Below are 17,043 nucleotides of genomic sequence, written 5' to 3' on the forward strand. Positions count from 1 at the left end.
TCATTGTCATTTCACGAGGATGGACTGCGCCCATTTTATCTATCATTGATAACTTTATCCAGAACCTTTCTTATTCTGTTTGGACTTGATAACTGTCTTCACTATACATTGTCATATGTCTCCACTTAATGATTTTTTGAATGGAAAATCCAAAATAACCATTTCTGTACAAAGGAATTGAGTTTGAATTCTGTAAGCTTATCATGAGGAAGGTGCTTTAAAATAGTTTTTTCTCTAGATTATGTTCTTTCTTCAGACATGTTGTAAAATCTATGCTGTGTGAGTGCTTTCAATCGGAAGTAAAAGAGAATGTTAGAGTTGAAGTGGTTAGCTCTGCTTCTTTACAATGCCAGGGACCCAGGTTTGATCCTGTTCTTGCATGACTGTGATGTTTGCAGCTTCTCCCCCTGTCTGTGTGGGTTTCCTCAGGATGCTCCAGCTTCCTCCCACATTCCAGTGATGTGCAGGTTAAGTGGATTGGCCATGCTAAATTGCCCCATAGTATCAAGGGACTTGTAGGTTAGGTGGATTAGCCATGATAAATGGGGATAGGTGGGTGGCTGGGTAAGATGCTCTTTCAGAGAGTCAGTGCAGACTCGATGGGCTGAACAGCCTCCTACACTGTAGGGATTTGCACTGTAAGAATTCTATGAACGTGTCAAGGATGCGGGCATTTAAGAAAATTCAAAACCAACAAAAGAAAATTGAAGGGAAGAGCTGTTTAACTGTTCTAAAGCAGCTTCACATGCTGAAGTTGAATCCCAGGAGAGTGAGCTTAGTTGCAAACTGATAAGGGAAGGAACATCAATTTTATTGTATTTTTCTATCCTCTCCTATCTGGAACAAAGCATTCCAGGAGATCAGATATAGACACCATCTAATTTTGTGACATATTTCAAAATATAAGTTTATCTTTTTTCTTCCACTGTTAAACTGCTTTTGGTGGAGTTGGTACACAACTCCAAACATTTTGACATTGATAACAGTTCTTCCTCTGTCTTTACTCATTTGATAAGAGAGGCATATGCGGAAGGTCATAGTTATCATAATTTTGGCCAAATTTGCACCATGTGCTGTGGTTTAGCAGAATTAACAACCCTCCTTCTGATACCTGGACCTTAACCACTTAATTGTCGTCTTCATAAATATAAAACTAATGCAGCTGACTGACATTAAATGTGGCTTAAAGAAAATATAGTTTATAGTACATTAAAAAATATTGAGATAATAATGAATTCACTCCAAAAATAATTGAATACAGCACCTTCACTGATGGCTTGACATCTGCAACACAACAGTTTGTTATTTCTCTTCTATCTTCCTACTCTCCATCAAATGGCATGTGTGGACGAGTGCAATACTAGAGACTATCTCCGATCTGTTGGTAGTTTATCTGATCTGTTAGTTGGTCTGTTCAGCAATTACTGGTGTACAACATTTTTAGGAAAAATTTTTCATGGTGTTCAAAGTGGTGTGCTTTTAATTTGAAAGTTTTGCTGCTGAACATTCCCTCGATGTAAGTTTTTGTTTTATTTTTCCGTTAAAGCCATTATATCTTTTAATGCTTCACTGTAACCATTAAGTGGATAAGTATAGCAGAGAGGTAGTTGTTGTTTATTTTTACCTTTTTTAGTAGGCAGAGTTTTACTGCTAACCTGCCTGATACTACTGCTTTGAATTGCTGCTGAGAAAAGTTGTTAAAATGATGTGAATCTTATTGTCACTGTGTCATACAGATTGTATTGATGAGTCAAACCTCATTCACATGTCAGCGAATGGGCTTTCAGCATCAATGGCATCATTGTTTTCAGGTATTTCATTAGTGAATTAGATGTTGTCTGATTTATGTTCCCAATGCTTGATTCCAAAGTACTCCAGGGAGAGCTCAGTCTGCTGGCAATAGGCGTTTCATAATTTTGTTTCTATTTTCCCATTTTAACTTCACTCATTTGTTTCTTGTGTTTCAAACCAATTTTCAATGAGCCCCTAATATACAGATGCAAGAATTCATTGCATGCCTGTCAAACTTTGTCATTACAAAATTTTCAAATATGGTTGTCATTAACTGCAATTAAGAAGATCAATTTTGCATTAAAATAAGCATTGAATCTTTCACAGGCATTACAAAATCAGAATCTTTATGGTGCAGAAGGACACCATTTGGCCCATCAAATCTGCACTGAATCTCTGAAGGAACATTCTACTTTGTTCTACTCCCCTGCCTTATCCCTATAACCTTGCACACTTTTTTCAGATAAGAATCCAAATCCCTTTTTTGAATACCTTGATCAAACTTGCCTCTACCACTTTTGAAGTTCGTTCCAGACTTCGATCATCCTCAATAAAAAGATGTTCCCTTGCATCACTTTTTTGCTCCTTTTGCTATCTACTTTGGATCTGTGCCCTCTTGATTTAGAGGGAACGGTTTCTCACTATTTATCCTTGTCCATATTCCTCAGGATCTTGAATATCTTTATCATGTTTCCTCTCCAGCTGCTTTTCTGACAGTAAAACAATCCCAACGTTTCCAATCTTCTTTGTACACTCTTCAATGCTTTCATGTTCTTCCTCAAGTATGGTTTCCTGAATGAGAGTACTGCATATTATGCATAACTAGTGCCTTATACAAGCTCAACATGATCTCCTTATTCTTATCCTTAATATCCCTATTAATGAAACTTAATATACTATATGCTTCATTAATAGTTCTCTCAACATACCCTGCCATTTTCCATTTCTTAAGTGCATATACACCAAAGTCCCTCTGTTCTTGCACCTCCAGAGTTTTGCCTTTTTGTTTTATACTGTCTGCCACCTGAATTAATCACCTCCTCTGTCTCTGCATTAACCTTCATCTGTCACTTGTCTTCCCCATCCACCAACATGTCTACGTTGTTTTGAAGTTCCAGACCATCCTCATCATGGTTAACAACGATCTTTGTATCACCTGCGACTTTTGCAATCATGCCCTAAACACACAGTTTGAGGTCATTAGCATATCAGGAAGAGCAAGGGTCCTAACACTTACCCCTGGGGAACTCCACAACAAATATTCCTCCAATATTATTTTATAGACTTAAGTACAAGTTTGTCAAAGGTCAAGTTCCATAAATAAAGTTCTGCAGGTCCACACAGCACTTAAGTTGCGAGTGATGATCCTTTTTTGATTTGTCTGATTTTCTCTTACTTCTCCCATCTCTTTAATACAGAATCCTTAATAGGAATAAAAATCCATAAATGAGATTAACCCTTGTCCAACTGGTCATTTATCATGTGTTCTTGTCATATCAAGTAGTAAGTTATTAACAGCTGAGGCATTTGCAAAAGTAAAATCACTTCATACAAGTTTTTAGAAATTTAGCCTCATTTGGGTCGGTTGATTTCTTTTCTCCTAATCTGAACGCATTGAGGTCAGTTGTACCATGAATGGTCTTTAAATGAAGATAATATAACTCTGTACATTTATCAGCGCTCTTGAATGTTGTGTTTATTGATGAATTTTGTGTTTTTTGTTCCAAATTTGTGAAAGTCTGCAGCTCTCCCTGGAGTTCTTTGGCTCTTTGTTTTGTGTTGGTTTTTGTTGTAGTTAGGCTCTAGAAAGGACCTTTCCTTGAGAATTTTATTACTTGTGGTAGGAGAAATCTTGTTTTCACACTATTTATTCTACAGTTGCGCAATTAATAAATTTAAGTTACACTCCTTAACGTTCATTTAATTATCCTCTGAGGGGAATGCTGGTAAAGTAAGCTAGGAAAGAGCCCGTTAAAATAACCGAGTACTTGTCATTATCAGAACTCAGAATTAACTGAACTGCTAGACCAAGACCAGTAAAATTATAGCCATTTGAATTTGTCTGGTCTGGTGTATTGGGAAAGCATTCATTACAGATCTCTCATACATTATAGTTAAGATCTCTTCCTTTGGCATTTGCAAATTGGACTGAGCTATCTTAAAAGATAGAATGCATAAATATTCTATCATTTTGGCATTGACTACATTGACTGAACCTGGCTTCTGATCATTCTGTAATCTTATGAGCCTTCCATTAGAGCCAGTATAATGAATTAGGTTTCCAAAGGTAATGAAACTTGCTGGGTTATTTTTCTAGCATTTGGTTTTCATTTAGCGCATTGATTTTAACATTAAAACTTGCCCTGTGCCCATGCAGCTTTCCTTGTATGTGGTTTTTTTAAAGGCGTAATTTCTCAGACTTTAAATGAGCACTTCTAAAACTTGATCCCACTATTTGTTACTTTAAACTGCTAGCTGTGTTCTAAGGAATGGTCCTTTTGCTAGTATCGTGATGTCTTGGTGTTCTCCATTTTAACTGGATTTAATCTGTATGTGTCCATTGTTAAACTTGGTGGTGGCTAGGTTTGTTGCTGAGTACATTTCAGCTACTTTTTGAGTATTGTTCTCAAGTTAGCTAAATGTCTACATCTTTGATCTCGCAGTTTATTTTTTGCTATAGAATCCCTGGCACAACAATTGATATTTCTGTTCAGACATTTTATGTAGCTTTTCCAAAAGTGCCAATGATAAAACTGATGAAGCTCAACAAAGCAAAACAAATGAGCTGCATCAGCTTCCTAACATTTAAGAAGAAAATAATTTGTATTATCGAGTTGTAACTATCTGTGCTTTTGATTACATAGACTTTTACAAGTGTTATCTATATAACATTTATACTTGTATTTTTAAATGAGCAGTTTGCAAGGTGCTTTGTCTATATAGTGAAGAACAGCTGTCTCATTCAATATTCACTATGTGGAAGAAATCTCATCTTTCATATTAAAGCAAGCCAGACAAGCGTAACTACTCCATTAGCATCACATAGTTGCATAAAAATGGGTCCTCGTATTGGACAGTCACTATCATTCATTTGAAATGGTTATTTTAGTCTTAGTGCATTTTTTCTTCTCCTTGGCTGAAGTGATGGGCAAGTGACACTAAAGTGTATATAGTGTCAATATACACTGGCTACTAGAAATTGTGAATGATTTCTTTCCCTGCCAATCCTCTGATCATGTTGGAAACTCATTGTGTCCTACTGTTCTTTGATCGAATATTTAGACCTCCAAGTTAATTGTGCTATTCAAATTTCAGTGTCATTAATTCACTTTTTTTTACAAATTGAGTTACATATTGTAAATTGCATTTTTTTTACGAGTAAAATCCACTTTTGCCTTGGCCATTAGTACTATGAAAATTGGCATTTGTTTTTGCAGAAACTTTATTTTAATCCGTTATACATGGTGTATTTGTAGTGGAGTGGATTCTGCAAATTTTGGAAATATCCTTTTGAGTTCATGTGGTGCTGTTTAAGGAATATCTTGAATACTGTGTTTTGTTTTACAGATGCTGATATTAGAAGAAGTTTGGCTTCAAGGAGTAAGTCAGCGATGAGTTCTGAGTCCATGTAAGACTAAGTAAATTTTGCAGTATCACAAGTTTTTGGAGAGTTTAACCTTGTATGAATGTGTTCATTTGTTATAAATTTCATTTTCATTGCCTGTAACAAAATCTGCCCTATTTTCATTTCGAGTATTTAGGCCAACAGGTTTGAAGAATTGTAACCATTCCCCCGGATGTTAAGGGATAATGAGCAGCTAAGCTAACGGGGGGAGGTGGAAGGTGAAGTGGGTGCAATTGCTACATTTTATGGTACAGATTTGTTACAGCATAGAAGAAAGCCATTTGGCCCATTGCATCTGGATCGACTCTCCGAACAAACACCATGACTTAATGCCATTCTCCTTTTTCCCCATACCCCATGTACGTTGTTTCTGTTCAGATAATTATTTTATCTAATGCTCCATTCAATGCCTCGATTAACCTGCCTTCCTCACATTTCCAGACCTGGACCACTTGTGTGTAAAAGCATTTTTTTCACATCACATTTGCTTCTTTTGCAAATCACTTTCCAACTCTGCCCTTTTGTTCATGATCCTTTTACAAACAAGAATGGTTTCTCCCTTAATCATGAATTCCTACAATGCTGGAGGAAGCCATCCGGCTCGTCGAGCTTGCACCGACAACAATCCCACCCAGATTCCGCCCCTGTAACCCTCACGTATTTACCCTGTTAGTCCCCATGATAATGAGAGGCAACTTAGCATGGCAATCCACCTAATCTGTATTTTTGGAGTATGGATGGAAACAGGAGCACCCAGAAGAAACCCACACAGACACGGAGAACATGAAAACTTCATATAGTTACCAGAACTGAATTGATCCTGGTGCTGTGGGAAAGCAATGCTAACTCCTGTGCTACTCTGCCTATCTGCTCTCTCCAGCCCCTTGCTATCAAATCTCCTCTTAGCTTTCTCATCTCCAAAGGGAGCAGTCCCCATCTGTCCAATTTATCCTCACAACTGAAGTTTCTCATCCCTGAGACCATTCTTGTAAACCTCTTCTGCACTCTCAAATGCATTCACATCCTTCCACTATGTGGCACTACAACTTTACACAATACTCCAATTGAGGTTTAACTAGTGTCTTGTACAAGTGCTGTATAACATCCTTGATCTTGTACTCTTATGTCCCTATTAATAAAGCCCAAAATACTATATGCTGCTTTAACTGCTCTCTCCACCCAGCCTGCCACCTTTTAATGGTGTGTGCACGTGTACACCCAGGTCCTTCAGCTCTTGCACCCCCTTAACAATTTTACCCTTTTACTACATTGCCTCTCCATGTTCTTCCTACCAAAATGCATCATTTCATGCTTACGACCTCCCTAATTTAGTTTCAAATCATAGAAACCCTACAATGCAGGAAGAGGCCATTTGAGTCTGCACTGACCACAATCCCACCCATCCACATCGCCGCCCACCCACCCACCCACCCACTGTGTCCCTACATATTTACCCACTAATCCTTCTAACTTACACATCTCAGAACACTAAGGGGCACTTTTAGCACACCCAATCAATCTAACCCGCACATCTTTAGGACTGTGGGAGGAAACCGGAGCACCTGGAGGAAACCCACACAGACACGAGGAGAATGTGCAAACTCCACACAGTGACCCAAGCTGGGAATTGAACCCATATCCCTGGAGCCGTGAATCTTGTTTGCTGCAGTGCTGCTTTCAAATTTCTTTTGCATTGCTTGTCGAACTGGCAAACACTTTAAATGGTGTTTGTTTGTTGCTGTCCTCATTCTCTTCTGATGCATCTTCTCCATGTCCTTTAGTGTGACTTCTCTTGCCTGGTTCACTGTTGCCAATTCCATTATAGCCAAATTATTTTTGTTAGTAGCTGCTTTTTTCATCTCTTTTTATAAGTATGGGAACTCCAAAGATTTATCCTTGGACACCTTCTCTTCCTCAGTATTTGCTATTTCTTGGCAACCTCACAATACACAGGGTCAGTATTTATATGTATACTGATAATTTTTGATTCTACCACTCCATCAGTTTTCTGGTTCCCTGCTGTGTGTCAAATTGCTTGTCTGGCATTCGACCTTGGTTGAGCTATTTGCTCCTGGTAAACCTTAATAGGTTTGAAGCCTTGTCCTAGATTCCTACTACAGTCTACCTTTGTTTCTCAGCCAGACTGTTTGCCATCTAAACATATTGGTCATTCTTAAACTTCTGAACCCAGTTCCCCTCCATAAATAAGAGAACCTATTTCCACCTGTTTAGCACCACTCATTTCAGCTCATTGGGGAAAAGTAAAACATTAATTCAACTATTACTTACTAGTTACAAATCTAAAACTAACAGCACCATCAAGGTAGAAACAGACCTTTTTGTTAAAGAAAATTATTCACTGGCCCTCATTTATTTCTCTCTTCTATTGAGGCAACAGAATAAATTTCCACAACTCGAGTTGGGGCTTGAGAGCTGCAAGGTTGCAATGAGCCCCAAGTCAGTAGAAAATGCTCAAGGAAACAAACCCATGCTGCAAAATATTGCAAATACATTAATTAAAACTGAAGAAATGTTCCATAAAGGAATAAAATTCAACAGATCTAACCCCCGTTATGTTGATGTGCAGCTGCTAAACAGAGGAGCAGCTGAGTATTGACTGAAAAGTAATTTGGCACAGTTCAGGATTGTAGATAAGGGCCTTCTCAAAGTGCAGGAAATAAAGAAGACTTTGAGGTGCGTGCCACTCAAACTTGTACTCAGCATTGGAGACACCTGGGAGCAATGACACCTTGACGGAATGCAGTTGAGACTTTATGCCAAGGATCTACACAGTTGGAAACAGCAAAGAGTAGAATTGCAGTCATCATAGGAGATCCCATAGTTAGTGCAGGGACTCAGCATTTGAGTAACAATTTTCATGAGTCCTGCCCCCTTGTGCAAGGGTGAAGAGCGTCATGGACAGGGTACAGAGTATTGCTTAGGGAAGTGGGTGAGTCAAATTGTGAAGCAAGTAGGTGACAGAGAATAAGTGTTAAGCTAATGGTCAGATTTTCAAGTGCTGGAGAAGAAGTAACATCTTGAAGGTAGTCATCTCTATGCCACATGCTAGCAAGATAGAAATATGAAGATAGAAAGGATCGAAATGTGGTTTGAAGTATAGTGCAGGAGGGAGGCCTCAAGTCTTGGGGTATTGGGGCCAATTCTGGGCAGGAGACGCTTATTCAAGAAATGGGTTCCACTTCAACAAGACTGGGGCCAATGCCCTAGTGGGACGTTCAACACTCTGGTTGGGTCGGGTTTAAACTAAATTGGCAAGAGGGTAGGGATCAGCACATAGAAGCAGAAAAATGGGATAAGGACCAAAAGGTGAGAGTGTTTGTTACTGGAGAAAAAGTATTACCATATTGAATAGGAACAGACTAAGATGAATGGTAATAAAATTGGAGCTCGTGGAATGTAAGGATCAGTGCCTCTTGAGGAAAAACTCATTTATACAGGAAATAGTAACTCACTAGCCATGATGTGGTGGAAGCAATAATGATGAATGATTTCAAAAGGAAATTGGATGGGCACCTGTGAGAAATAAACTTGTAGGGCTTTGGGAATAGGGCAAGAGATTGGAGTTGTCCAGATTGTTGTGCAGAGAGCTAGCATAGACTAGATAGGTCGATGGGCTTCTTTTGTACTGTAATGACAGTGAATCCATGATGTAGAATATTTTTGAAGGTGAACCATTATACCTACTCAATTTTTGAATTGTATTGATGCACTGCAGGAATGCACCAAGGCGCCTTATGTAGGACTCTTCAAACCCATGATCGCTACTATCTAGAAGGACAAGGGCAACAAACACATGGGAATACCATCACTTGGAAGTTCCCCTCCAAGTCATTCAGTATCCTGACTTGGAAATATATTACTGTTTGTTCATTGTCACTCGGTCAATGAGCAGCACTGGTGGTGTACCTACACTACTAACTGCAGCAGTTCAAGAAGGCAGCTCACCAACTTCTCAAGGGTAATTAAGGATGCGCAATAAATGCGGGCCTAACCAGTGACACCCACATCCCGTGAATGAATAAAACAAAATAGTATATTCAATTTTCTAGCTCTAATTTTGAAGCCTCAATATAAAGGGTTATTTGATTTTGCATCAGGTTTTTATTGCACCAGCATATTTAAATGTTAGTTATAAAATTAAGATGTGCAGAAATTAATAAAATATTGTTTTTACTTAAAAACAATGTAATGTGGCAATTGTGTATTTGTGTTACAGTTCATTTTCATTCCTTCATTCAAACTCAGCTGAGGCTGTTGCCATGGGTCTTTTGAAGCAGTTTGAGGGGATGCAGCTTCCTGCTGCCTCTGAGTTGGACTGGTTGGTTCCAGAGCATGATGCTCCTCAGAAGGTAGGAAAAAAATTAAACTTGCCACTTTGCAATTGTAAAGAAATTTGATGCGATGAGTCGAAGCTTGGGAGACCCTACTGAATGAAACAAGTGGTTTTAGAATCCTGAAACTTTTAATTATCTGAAAATAAAATGTACCAGGCTTTCTACATTTAAATTAATATTAAATGGTGGCAGTTTAATTATTGACTTTGCAAAAGGGGCATCTGGGCTAGAATTATACATGGCTGGTGTGACCTTAAATTGTGCAAAACAATGTTGGTGCACTTCCTGAAGGCATCATGCATGGCGTGAGATTTCTAGGTCAAAGTATGTGCGATTAAACCAGATGTTTGCCTGTTGCCATTTAAAGGGCCAATTTTAGACATTAATGAGCCATCAACAGCAATTCTATGCTGCCTGTGTGATTTTTCAGCTCGTTGCATGAGCAAAACAGATGGGCGCTCATGTTTCGTCATGCAAGGGTGGGATAGAAGGCCGTCAGAGCAGCAGGAGTTTCTTTATCATTGCGAGTTCACGCCTGTATAAGTATAGAGTCTAGCTTGAGTTTCCTCGTCATTGTTTAGCATTTGAAGTGTGACTTTCAGCACTTCAGGGCTTCCTTGGAAGACTTTCCTAAGGGCCAGAGCACGGTCAGTCCCTAATTTTCAAAGCACTGGTCATCCCCAATGGGGATATTCTATTCTGTTGGTGGGACCATGCTAGGCAGAGACCTGTAAGTGGAGAGGCATGGGCTCAGTTGGTGCAAGACCAGCAGGGAGGCCAAGGAGAAAGGGAAAGCTGAAGATACCACTACCCAGAGGCTAGAATATACAGGCAGCACTGAGGTGCAGTGCTGCAGGAGGCTACGCTTCTCCAGAGAGGCACTGATATCAAAGATAAAATTCAGGCCCTGGTGTTTATTGGAAAGTATTGGATCACCAAAGTATGCAGCTGATTATTCAATTTCAAATGTGTTCCTTTCCCACCTGACATGTACCTTTCCTTGCCCTCTCCAGTAGTACTTTTCTTTGATTTTGTTAATTTTAGTAAATTTAGTTTTTGCTGAACCAATTATTCTAGTTCTACAGAAAGTAATGTTCTTGCAGCTTTTGCCAATTCCAGACTCTTTTCCGGTGTCTCCTGATGATGGTCAACATGCTGATATTTACAAACTACGAATTCGAGTGCGAGGAAATTTAGAATGGGCACCACCTCGGCCGCAAATAATCTTCAACATTCACCCTTCACCCAAGTAAGCTAAAGCTGGCTCAATGTTTTTTACTTTGTGTTCATGGTGTGTAAGTTGAGACTATCTGATGAAATAATGTTCTTATCATTAAAGGAGAAAGGTGGTTGTTGCTAAACAAAATTACCGCTGTGCAGGATGTGGTACACGAGTGGAGCCAGGTAAGTGATGTTCAGGAAGTTAGCAGTGTGGTAATAAAGTTCTGCTTGTACTTGCATAGTCAATATCCTATTTCTGTCTGTAAGGAGATGTTTTATTTACAAATTTTGTTAATGTAAATATAAAACTTTATGTAGTTAATGGTTCCTCCATTGTGCCTTTTTCTTCATCCTCCTGAAAATAATGGTTGAAGTATGATTTTTAGACAACAATAAAAATCTGGCATAATACTGGTGCACTTTTCTGAGATCCTAGATGCAGAGAATGGGTAGTAGGATTGTTGACAAACCACAGTCTTGTGCATTGTAGTATTTGATCATAAAAAGGACACTATTGGAAGCTGAGAAGCAAATTTTGTTCAGACATGATTGGCAATGGGTCATTCATTGTTTGAGAGGAAGAAGAACGCACCATACCTCCCAAATGCATTTGGATGAATACAAATTCTCATTTATTTACAAGTTATTTTGTCCTGTGATTTATGATGCCGTTCTATTGTGAATTTGCTCTTTCCCAACAGTTCATGAACTTGCAAACTTCACCCCCTTTTTCTTCCAGATTACATAAAGAGGCTACGATATTGTGAATATCTGGGGAAATATTTCTGTCAGTGCTGTCATGAGAACGTCCAGTCGGTGGTCCCCAGCCGGATATTGCGGAAATGGGACTTCAGCAAATATTATGTCAGTAACTTTTCCAAGGATTTGCTGAATAAAATATGGAATGATCCACTCTTCAATGTTCAGGACATTAACAGTGTTTTGTATCGAAAGGTGAAGGCTCTGGATCAAGTCCATGTAAGCAATCTGAAGGCATTTTATTTATTAGGACTGTAAAATAAATTACATCAATGATGAGAATATGCAGTTTTCTTAATAGTGACACTGATCAAGTCTGAGTGTACAGTTTTTGTTGTAATGCCACCAGTATGATATTCATTTTTTGTGTTCATAGAATCTCTTCAGTGCAGAAGGAGACCATTCAGCCCATTGAATCTGTACTGACGACAATCCCTCCCATCCCTGTAACACCACATATCAATCCTGTTAATCCTTCTGATACTAAGGGGCAATTTAGCATGACCAACCCACCTAACCTGCACATCTTTGGACTATGGGAGGAAACCAGAGCACCTGGAGGAAACCTACGCTGACACAGGGAGAATGTCTGACTGTGTGTGGAGTTTGCACAATGTTATAATTAGGATTCTAAGTTTTAAGAACATCCAATAAGAGGGTAACAATTTAATTTAATTGGCAAATGAACCAGAGGAACGATTAAGAGAATTTGTTTATGGAATGAACAGTTGTGATTTGGAATGTCCTGCCTCAGTGGTAACATCAAACAACAAATTTGATCAGTTCTGGAAAGGAAAGATGTACAAGACAGTGGTGTAAGATCTTGGGAACAGGACTAATTGGATAGTTCCTCCAGAGACCCTGCACAAGCATGATGGGCTAAGTGGCTTCTTTCTGTGCTGTCATGTTCTATGATTCTGTTAGATTATTGATCAGTTCATTTGTGTACAAAATTTTGAAGCATTGCATTTGTTCCACCTGCTGATTAAAATAGCATAAAAGTAGCAGTACTGAATCAGTCCTGCATTTTTTCAATTGACTCAGTATTATGCAAGGGTGTTAAAATTATTTTCTCAAATTATAATCCTATTGGGATAGTGTTTTAAAAACTCTGATAATTCGTATGAATACCAGAAATTCTAAACAGCAAAAACAAATTGTGATCTTTAAAAAAAAAACTTGAATGTAATAAATGTACACTACATCATATTTTCTTTTTTGAAAATGTTGTTAGATGCTGAGACTCCAGCTAGTTCACATGAAGAACTTATTCAAAACATGCAGGCTGGCAAAAGAGTAAGTTAGATTTTTTGTTCTCATTTCCATAACTCTCCCATGAAATAGGCATTAAAGGGGGAAAAGTGTGAACTGATTGTGATGCTACTATTAGCTCGGTGGTAATAGAATATTGTATTTGAGAACCCTAGGCTGGAAATTCAAACTTAACAATTGACAAACAACTCTCCAATTTTAGAGACCAGCTGTCATTCTTCTGCCGTCAAAAAAAAACTTCATAATGTATATCACATGGATTCCCTTTTTTTGAATGTTGACATTATAGATCACTTGAAAAATTGTGCAAAAAAATTGTTTTTGGTTATTTGTTGCCAACTTACAATTGTTTTTCTTAATTCCATCTCAGCGTATTTCTTTAGAGCTAATCCGTTTGCTGATATTCCATACCACAGAATTGTCCTGGCTTCCTTACATGCTCCAAAATTGAGTGCTGTTGGACAGTTGATATAACCCTATGCAATGTGGTTGTTTACATCTACCCTGTTTAAGATGGGTTAAAACCAGTGACAATTTCCAGTTTCAATAATCAATGCACGAACATTGTCCCCTCCCTTTTGAAGAACTCCAGCCTGTAAGATGGAATGTAGGGGGGTTTCCTTAAAGTAGATTTTCTGAGTCTCCTATGGAGAGGAACCTTGCTCGCTGTCAGCATGTATTGGAAAATCTGAAGAATATTGCTCACCGTTCTCATAAATTTATTTCACTTAAATGAACTGAAAGCCATGCATGTGCACGCTAACAAACAAGGTGCTCTAAAAATATATCCCAATTGCTTTTCCCTCATCGAACCTGATGTGGACATGTTGCGCTGTGATGAATTATGCGGTCAGTTTGTAATCTGATTTGACTCCAGAAAAAAATAATCAAAATGCCTTAATTTTGAAGATACATTCTGAAAATTCTGTTTGCTAATCTTTGGTCATTTTCTTGGTCTGCCCTTTTCTCTAAATATTCAAGTTCATTTTTTTGTCTTAACACAATTCCCAGGTTATTTTGCAATTTACACTGATTTGTTTGCCTTTTTCCTAACCAACTGGTCAATGTCACTTGAGCTTGTTTTCTTCTCCATTGGTTAGTCTAGATAAGAGGATGGGGGTTGGAGCATTCAGCATCTGAAGAATGATAACCCGATTGAGGTGGTGGAAGTTGGTAGTAGTCCATAAATCCGTAATGTGTCAAGGGCACCACACTTTAAGAAGCCTCAAAGAGGATGCAGTAGAGAATTACTAAAATGGGAGCAGGAATGAGAGACTAAAGCTGTGTGGAGAGAAGAGAGAAACTCAGATTATTCTCCAGTGAAGATTGAGGGAAGACTTAACTGAGATGCTTAAAGTTTTGAGAAACTGTTTCTACTGGAAGGGAGAAATTGACAATCAGAGGAGAGATGAGACAGCTTTTTAATGCAGTGAGATCTGATGATCTGGAATGTACTACCTAAAGGATGATAAAAGTAAATTTTACTAGTAATATTCAAAAGAGAATTGAATAAACACTTGCAGGGGGAAAATGTTGCAGGGCTCTCAGTTAAAGAGCGCAAGGGTGTGACTAGAAACCAACACCTAATGGTATAGCTGTTTCTGTGCTGTCTAGTTTTATGGAAATGCCCCATGATACCACCCTTAGTTGAGAGAAGACAAGCTGTGAGCTTTCTTGCACCTGTTCAAAAATTAGTTTGTGTCAAAATAGCGGCATGCCCAAAATAGGATTGACAAACCAGATTCTAGGAGACTGCATATTCAGCAGAATGAAATGGATTATCAAGATGTAAGTTATTGGCAACTTCAGATGCAAGTTTATGGTAAATTGAATGAGCATTTAGTCCACCCCTTATTCATTTTATGTACGTTTTTTAAAAATTTGCAACTGCCTGGCTTGCACTTTTTGTGTAGGATGCAATGTCCAAACAGTTAAAGGGATTATTTGTTCTGGCTGAATGGGGATGCAGAAACTGGTTAGTTTCATCTCTAGTCTTTTAAATTGCAATTGGAGACTGCATTTGTTCCTGACAGTGGTCACGCTGCTTGAAAGGTTGAACTTAAAAGCTAATTGCACTTTAATTCAGTGAAAACTGCTTTTTGAAGCCTGAAGTAGTTGGTGTGCTTTATATGATTTGCAGAATATCAGTGGCAATTGATTGACCCCATTTTCCTGGTGGTTATCAGAAATAAGTGGGGCAGGGAGAACATTAGTGAAGATTGTAGTTGCAAAATTCTTTCATATGAAGCTGAGTATGAATTGTCAAGTATTTTAACATTACGTTAATTAGTAATGATGAAAGGGACACACTCTTCAAGAACAGAGGTTAGACATTAGCTAGGTAGGATATTAGTCATCTGTGTCAATCTCTGCAGAGAGCAGGAGTCGGAATAATGGATGTTTTTTGTCAGATTGTCATTCTTGACTCAGGCTGTTTTGATCTTTGAAAGAAACAGAAATCTGGCGAGATTCAAACCAGAAGTTGTTAAAGATTGACATGCATCTGGGAGGTTGCAACACTTGTGATTTTGGAGAGGACTTAAAAAAGAAAAATATCATTGAATGCACTCAGCTGCACTTCCCTCACCAATGGAATATTGCAAGCTGTCGTTAAAGCACTCAGTTGAAGATTGCACTTGAGAATGAAGAAACAATATTTGAAGTTGTTACCGCTCAGTTTTGCTAAAGTCACTGTAATCAATTACATTGTGCTTGCTATTTAATTGAGATCTATTTCAAAACTTACTGTAATTATATATAATGGCTGAGCTGAAACAGTAAATATTGATGTTCAGCCAATAGCAACTGCTAAAATGCCCAATATTAATTATTGTAGAAGGATATGACTTTTCTTCTTCTGGACTATCAGGAATTATAATCTCAACTGTAGAATATTGCAATGTGCCTCTTGTAGCCTCCTGGATAGTTTTGACACAGAACCAGGTCACCTGACTGAGGATTATCATCTGTATTCACTGAATGATCTGACTGCTGTAAAGAAAGGGGAACTGGCTGGAAGGTTGAAGGAACTGGTGAAGATTGGTGCAGCACATGTGGAGAACTGCATGGTATGTAAAAAAAAGAGAAATTTGCACCACGAACACAAATATTTATGTTGTTTGTACAGCATAAGCATACAACAGTATTGTAAATAAAAGCATGGTACGTCCAAGGTTGTGAAATATGGGTGGTTTAATCAATAGAAGAGGAACATTCCACACAATGGAGAGAGATGAATTCTGCTACCATTTACTGACTCATGGAAGCTGTATCGTCCAACTGGAAGCGTTGAATTGTTTCCTTCATGGTGATGATACAGTACCCATGAATGAATTACACTCTATTTAAATAAAGATTTAACTTCAGTGCTCTTCTTCTCTGAATAAGGCTGCTGTGTAAGATTTTGAGCCCAATTAACTTTGGCAAGAAGTTTATGATCCACAATTTTATCCATAGCTTCAGTTTGTAGAGATCTTCTATCCCATAAAGTCATATTGTATCCTGTTGTGTATCAGTTTTTACACAAGTCACCAAGACAAGCCAATATTCAAATCTAGAAGTTTGAATTGTTAGTATTTTATCAATTCTCAGAAGTGCTATTTGATGAGACTCCAGTAAGTGGATTGGAAGAATCTCTCTCTTAGTTGGAGAGATTTATAAGTGACTTGTATCTATCTAAAAGGAGCACATGCTTTGGTGACATTACTTGCTGGGTTATTTTTCATAAGTTTTAAGTGGAATTTTTGTATTCATTGTTTTAAAGCATTTAATGGGGTCAGCTTCCACAAACCTATGGGTTAATGACTTGATAAGAATAGTAACTTCATCCTACCATGTTGACACACTCTAAAGACCACAGGGAAATTTCTGTCCTTTTTAATTTTTTTGCTATTTCTAACTTGTTCTTTTTGCACGATCCTAAAGCTCTGAACAAGTTGAATGATGATGTTCTAATAAATCCTGTATAGGAAAGAAAGTTTCGTTAATGATGTACTCTTCCTGTTTTTTAAGTTCAGTTCA

The 17,043-nt window shown here is 38.1% G+C and overlaps 1 protein-coding gene across 6 annotated transcripts in view; it reads left to right on the plus strand.

The window, feature by feature from the left end:
* The window catches only part of rubcn (rubicon autophagy regulator), a 55,660-nt gene that overhangs the window by 36,064 nt on the left and 2,553 nt on the right, over window positions 1-17,043 (plus strand). For 3 of the 6 annotated variants that reach the window (XM_080185781.1, XM_080185783.1, XM_080185785.1), the window contains 8 exons: window positions 1,737-1,811; window positions 5,359-5,419; window positions 9,654-9,786; window positions 10,875-11,020; window positions 11,111-11,175; window positions 11,732-11,970; window positions 12,986-13,047; window positions 15,938-16,091. In XM_080185781.1, the coding sequence (XP_080041907.1) occupies window positions 1,737-1,811; window positions 5,359-5,419; window positions 9,654-9,786; window positions 10,875-11,020; window positions 11,111-11,175; window positions 11,732-11,970; window positions 12,986-13,047; window positions 15,938-16,091 (935 nt within the window). Of the gene's footprint in view, window positions 1-1,736; window positions 1,812-5,358; window positions 5,420-9,653; window positions 9,787-10,874; window positions 11,021-11,110; window positions 11,176-11,731; window positions 11,971-12,985; window positions 13,048-15,913; window positions 16,092-17,043 lie in introns of all 6 variants that reach the window. The other 3 variants (XM_080185784.1, XM_080185787.1, XM_080185782.1) reach the window with 2 other exon arrangements.

Source organism: Carcharhinus amblyrhynchos, chromosome 3, assembly GCF_965287045.1.
Source record: "Carcharhinus amblyrhynchos chromosome 3, sCarAmb.v2.hapA, whole genome shotgun sequence".
Taxonomy (NCBI): domain Eukaryota; kingdom Metazoa; phylum Chordata; class Chondrichthyes; order Carcharhiniformes; family Carcharhinidae; genus Carcharhinus; species Carcharhinus amblyrhynchos.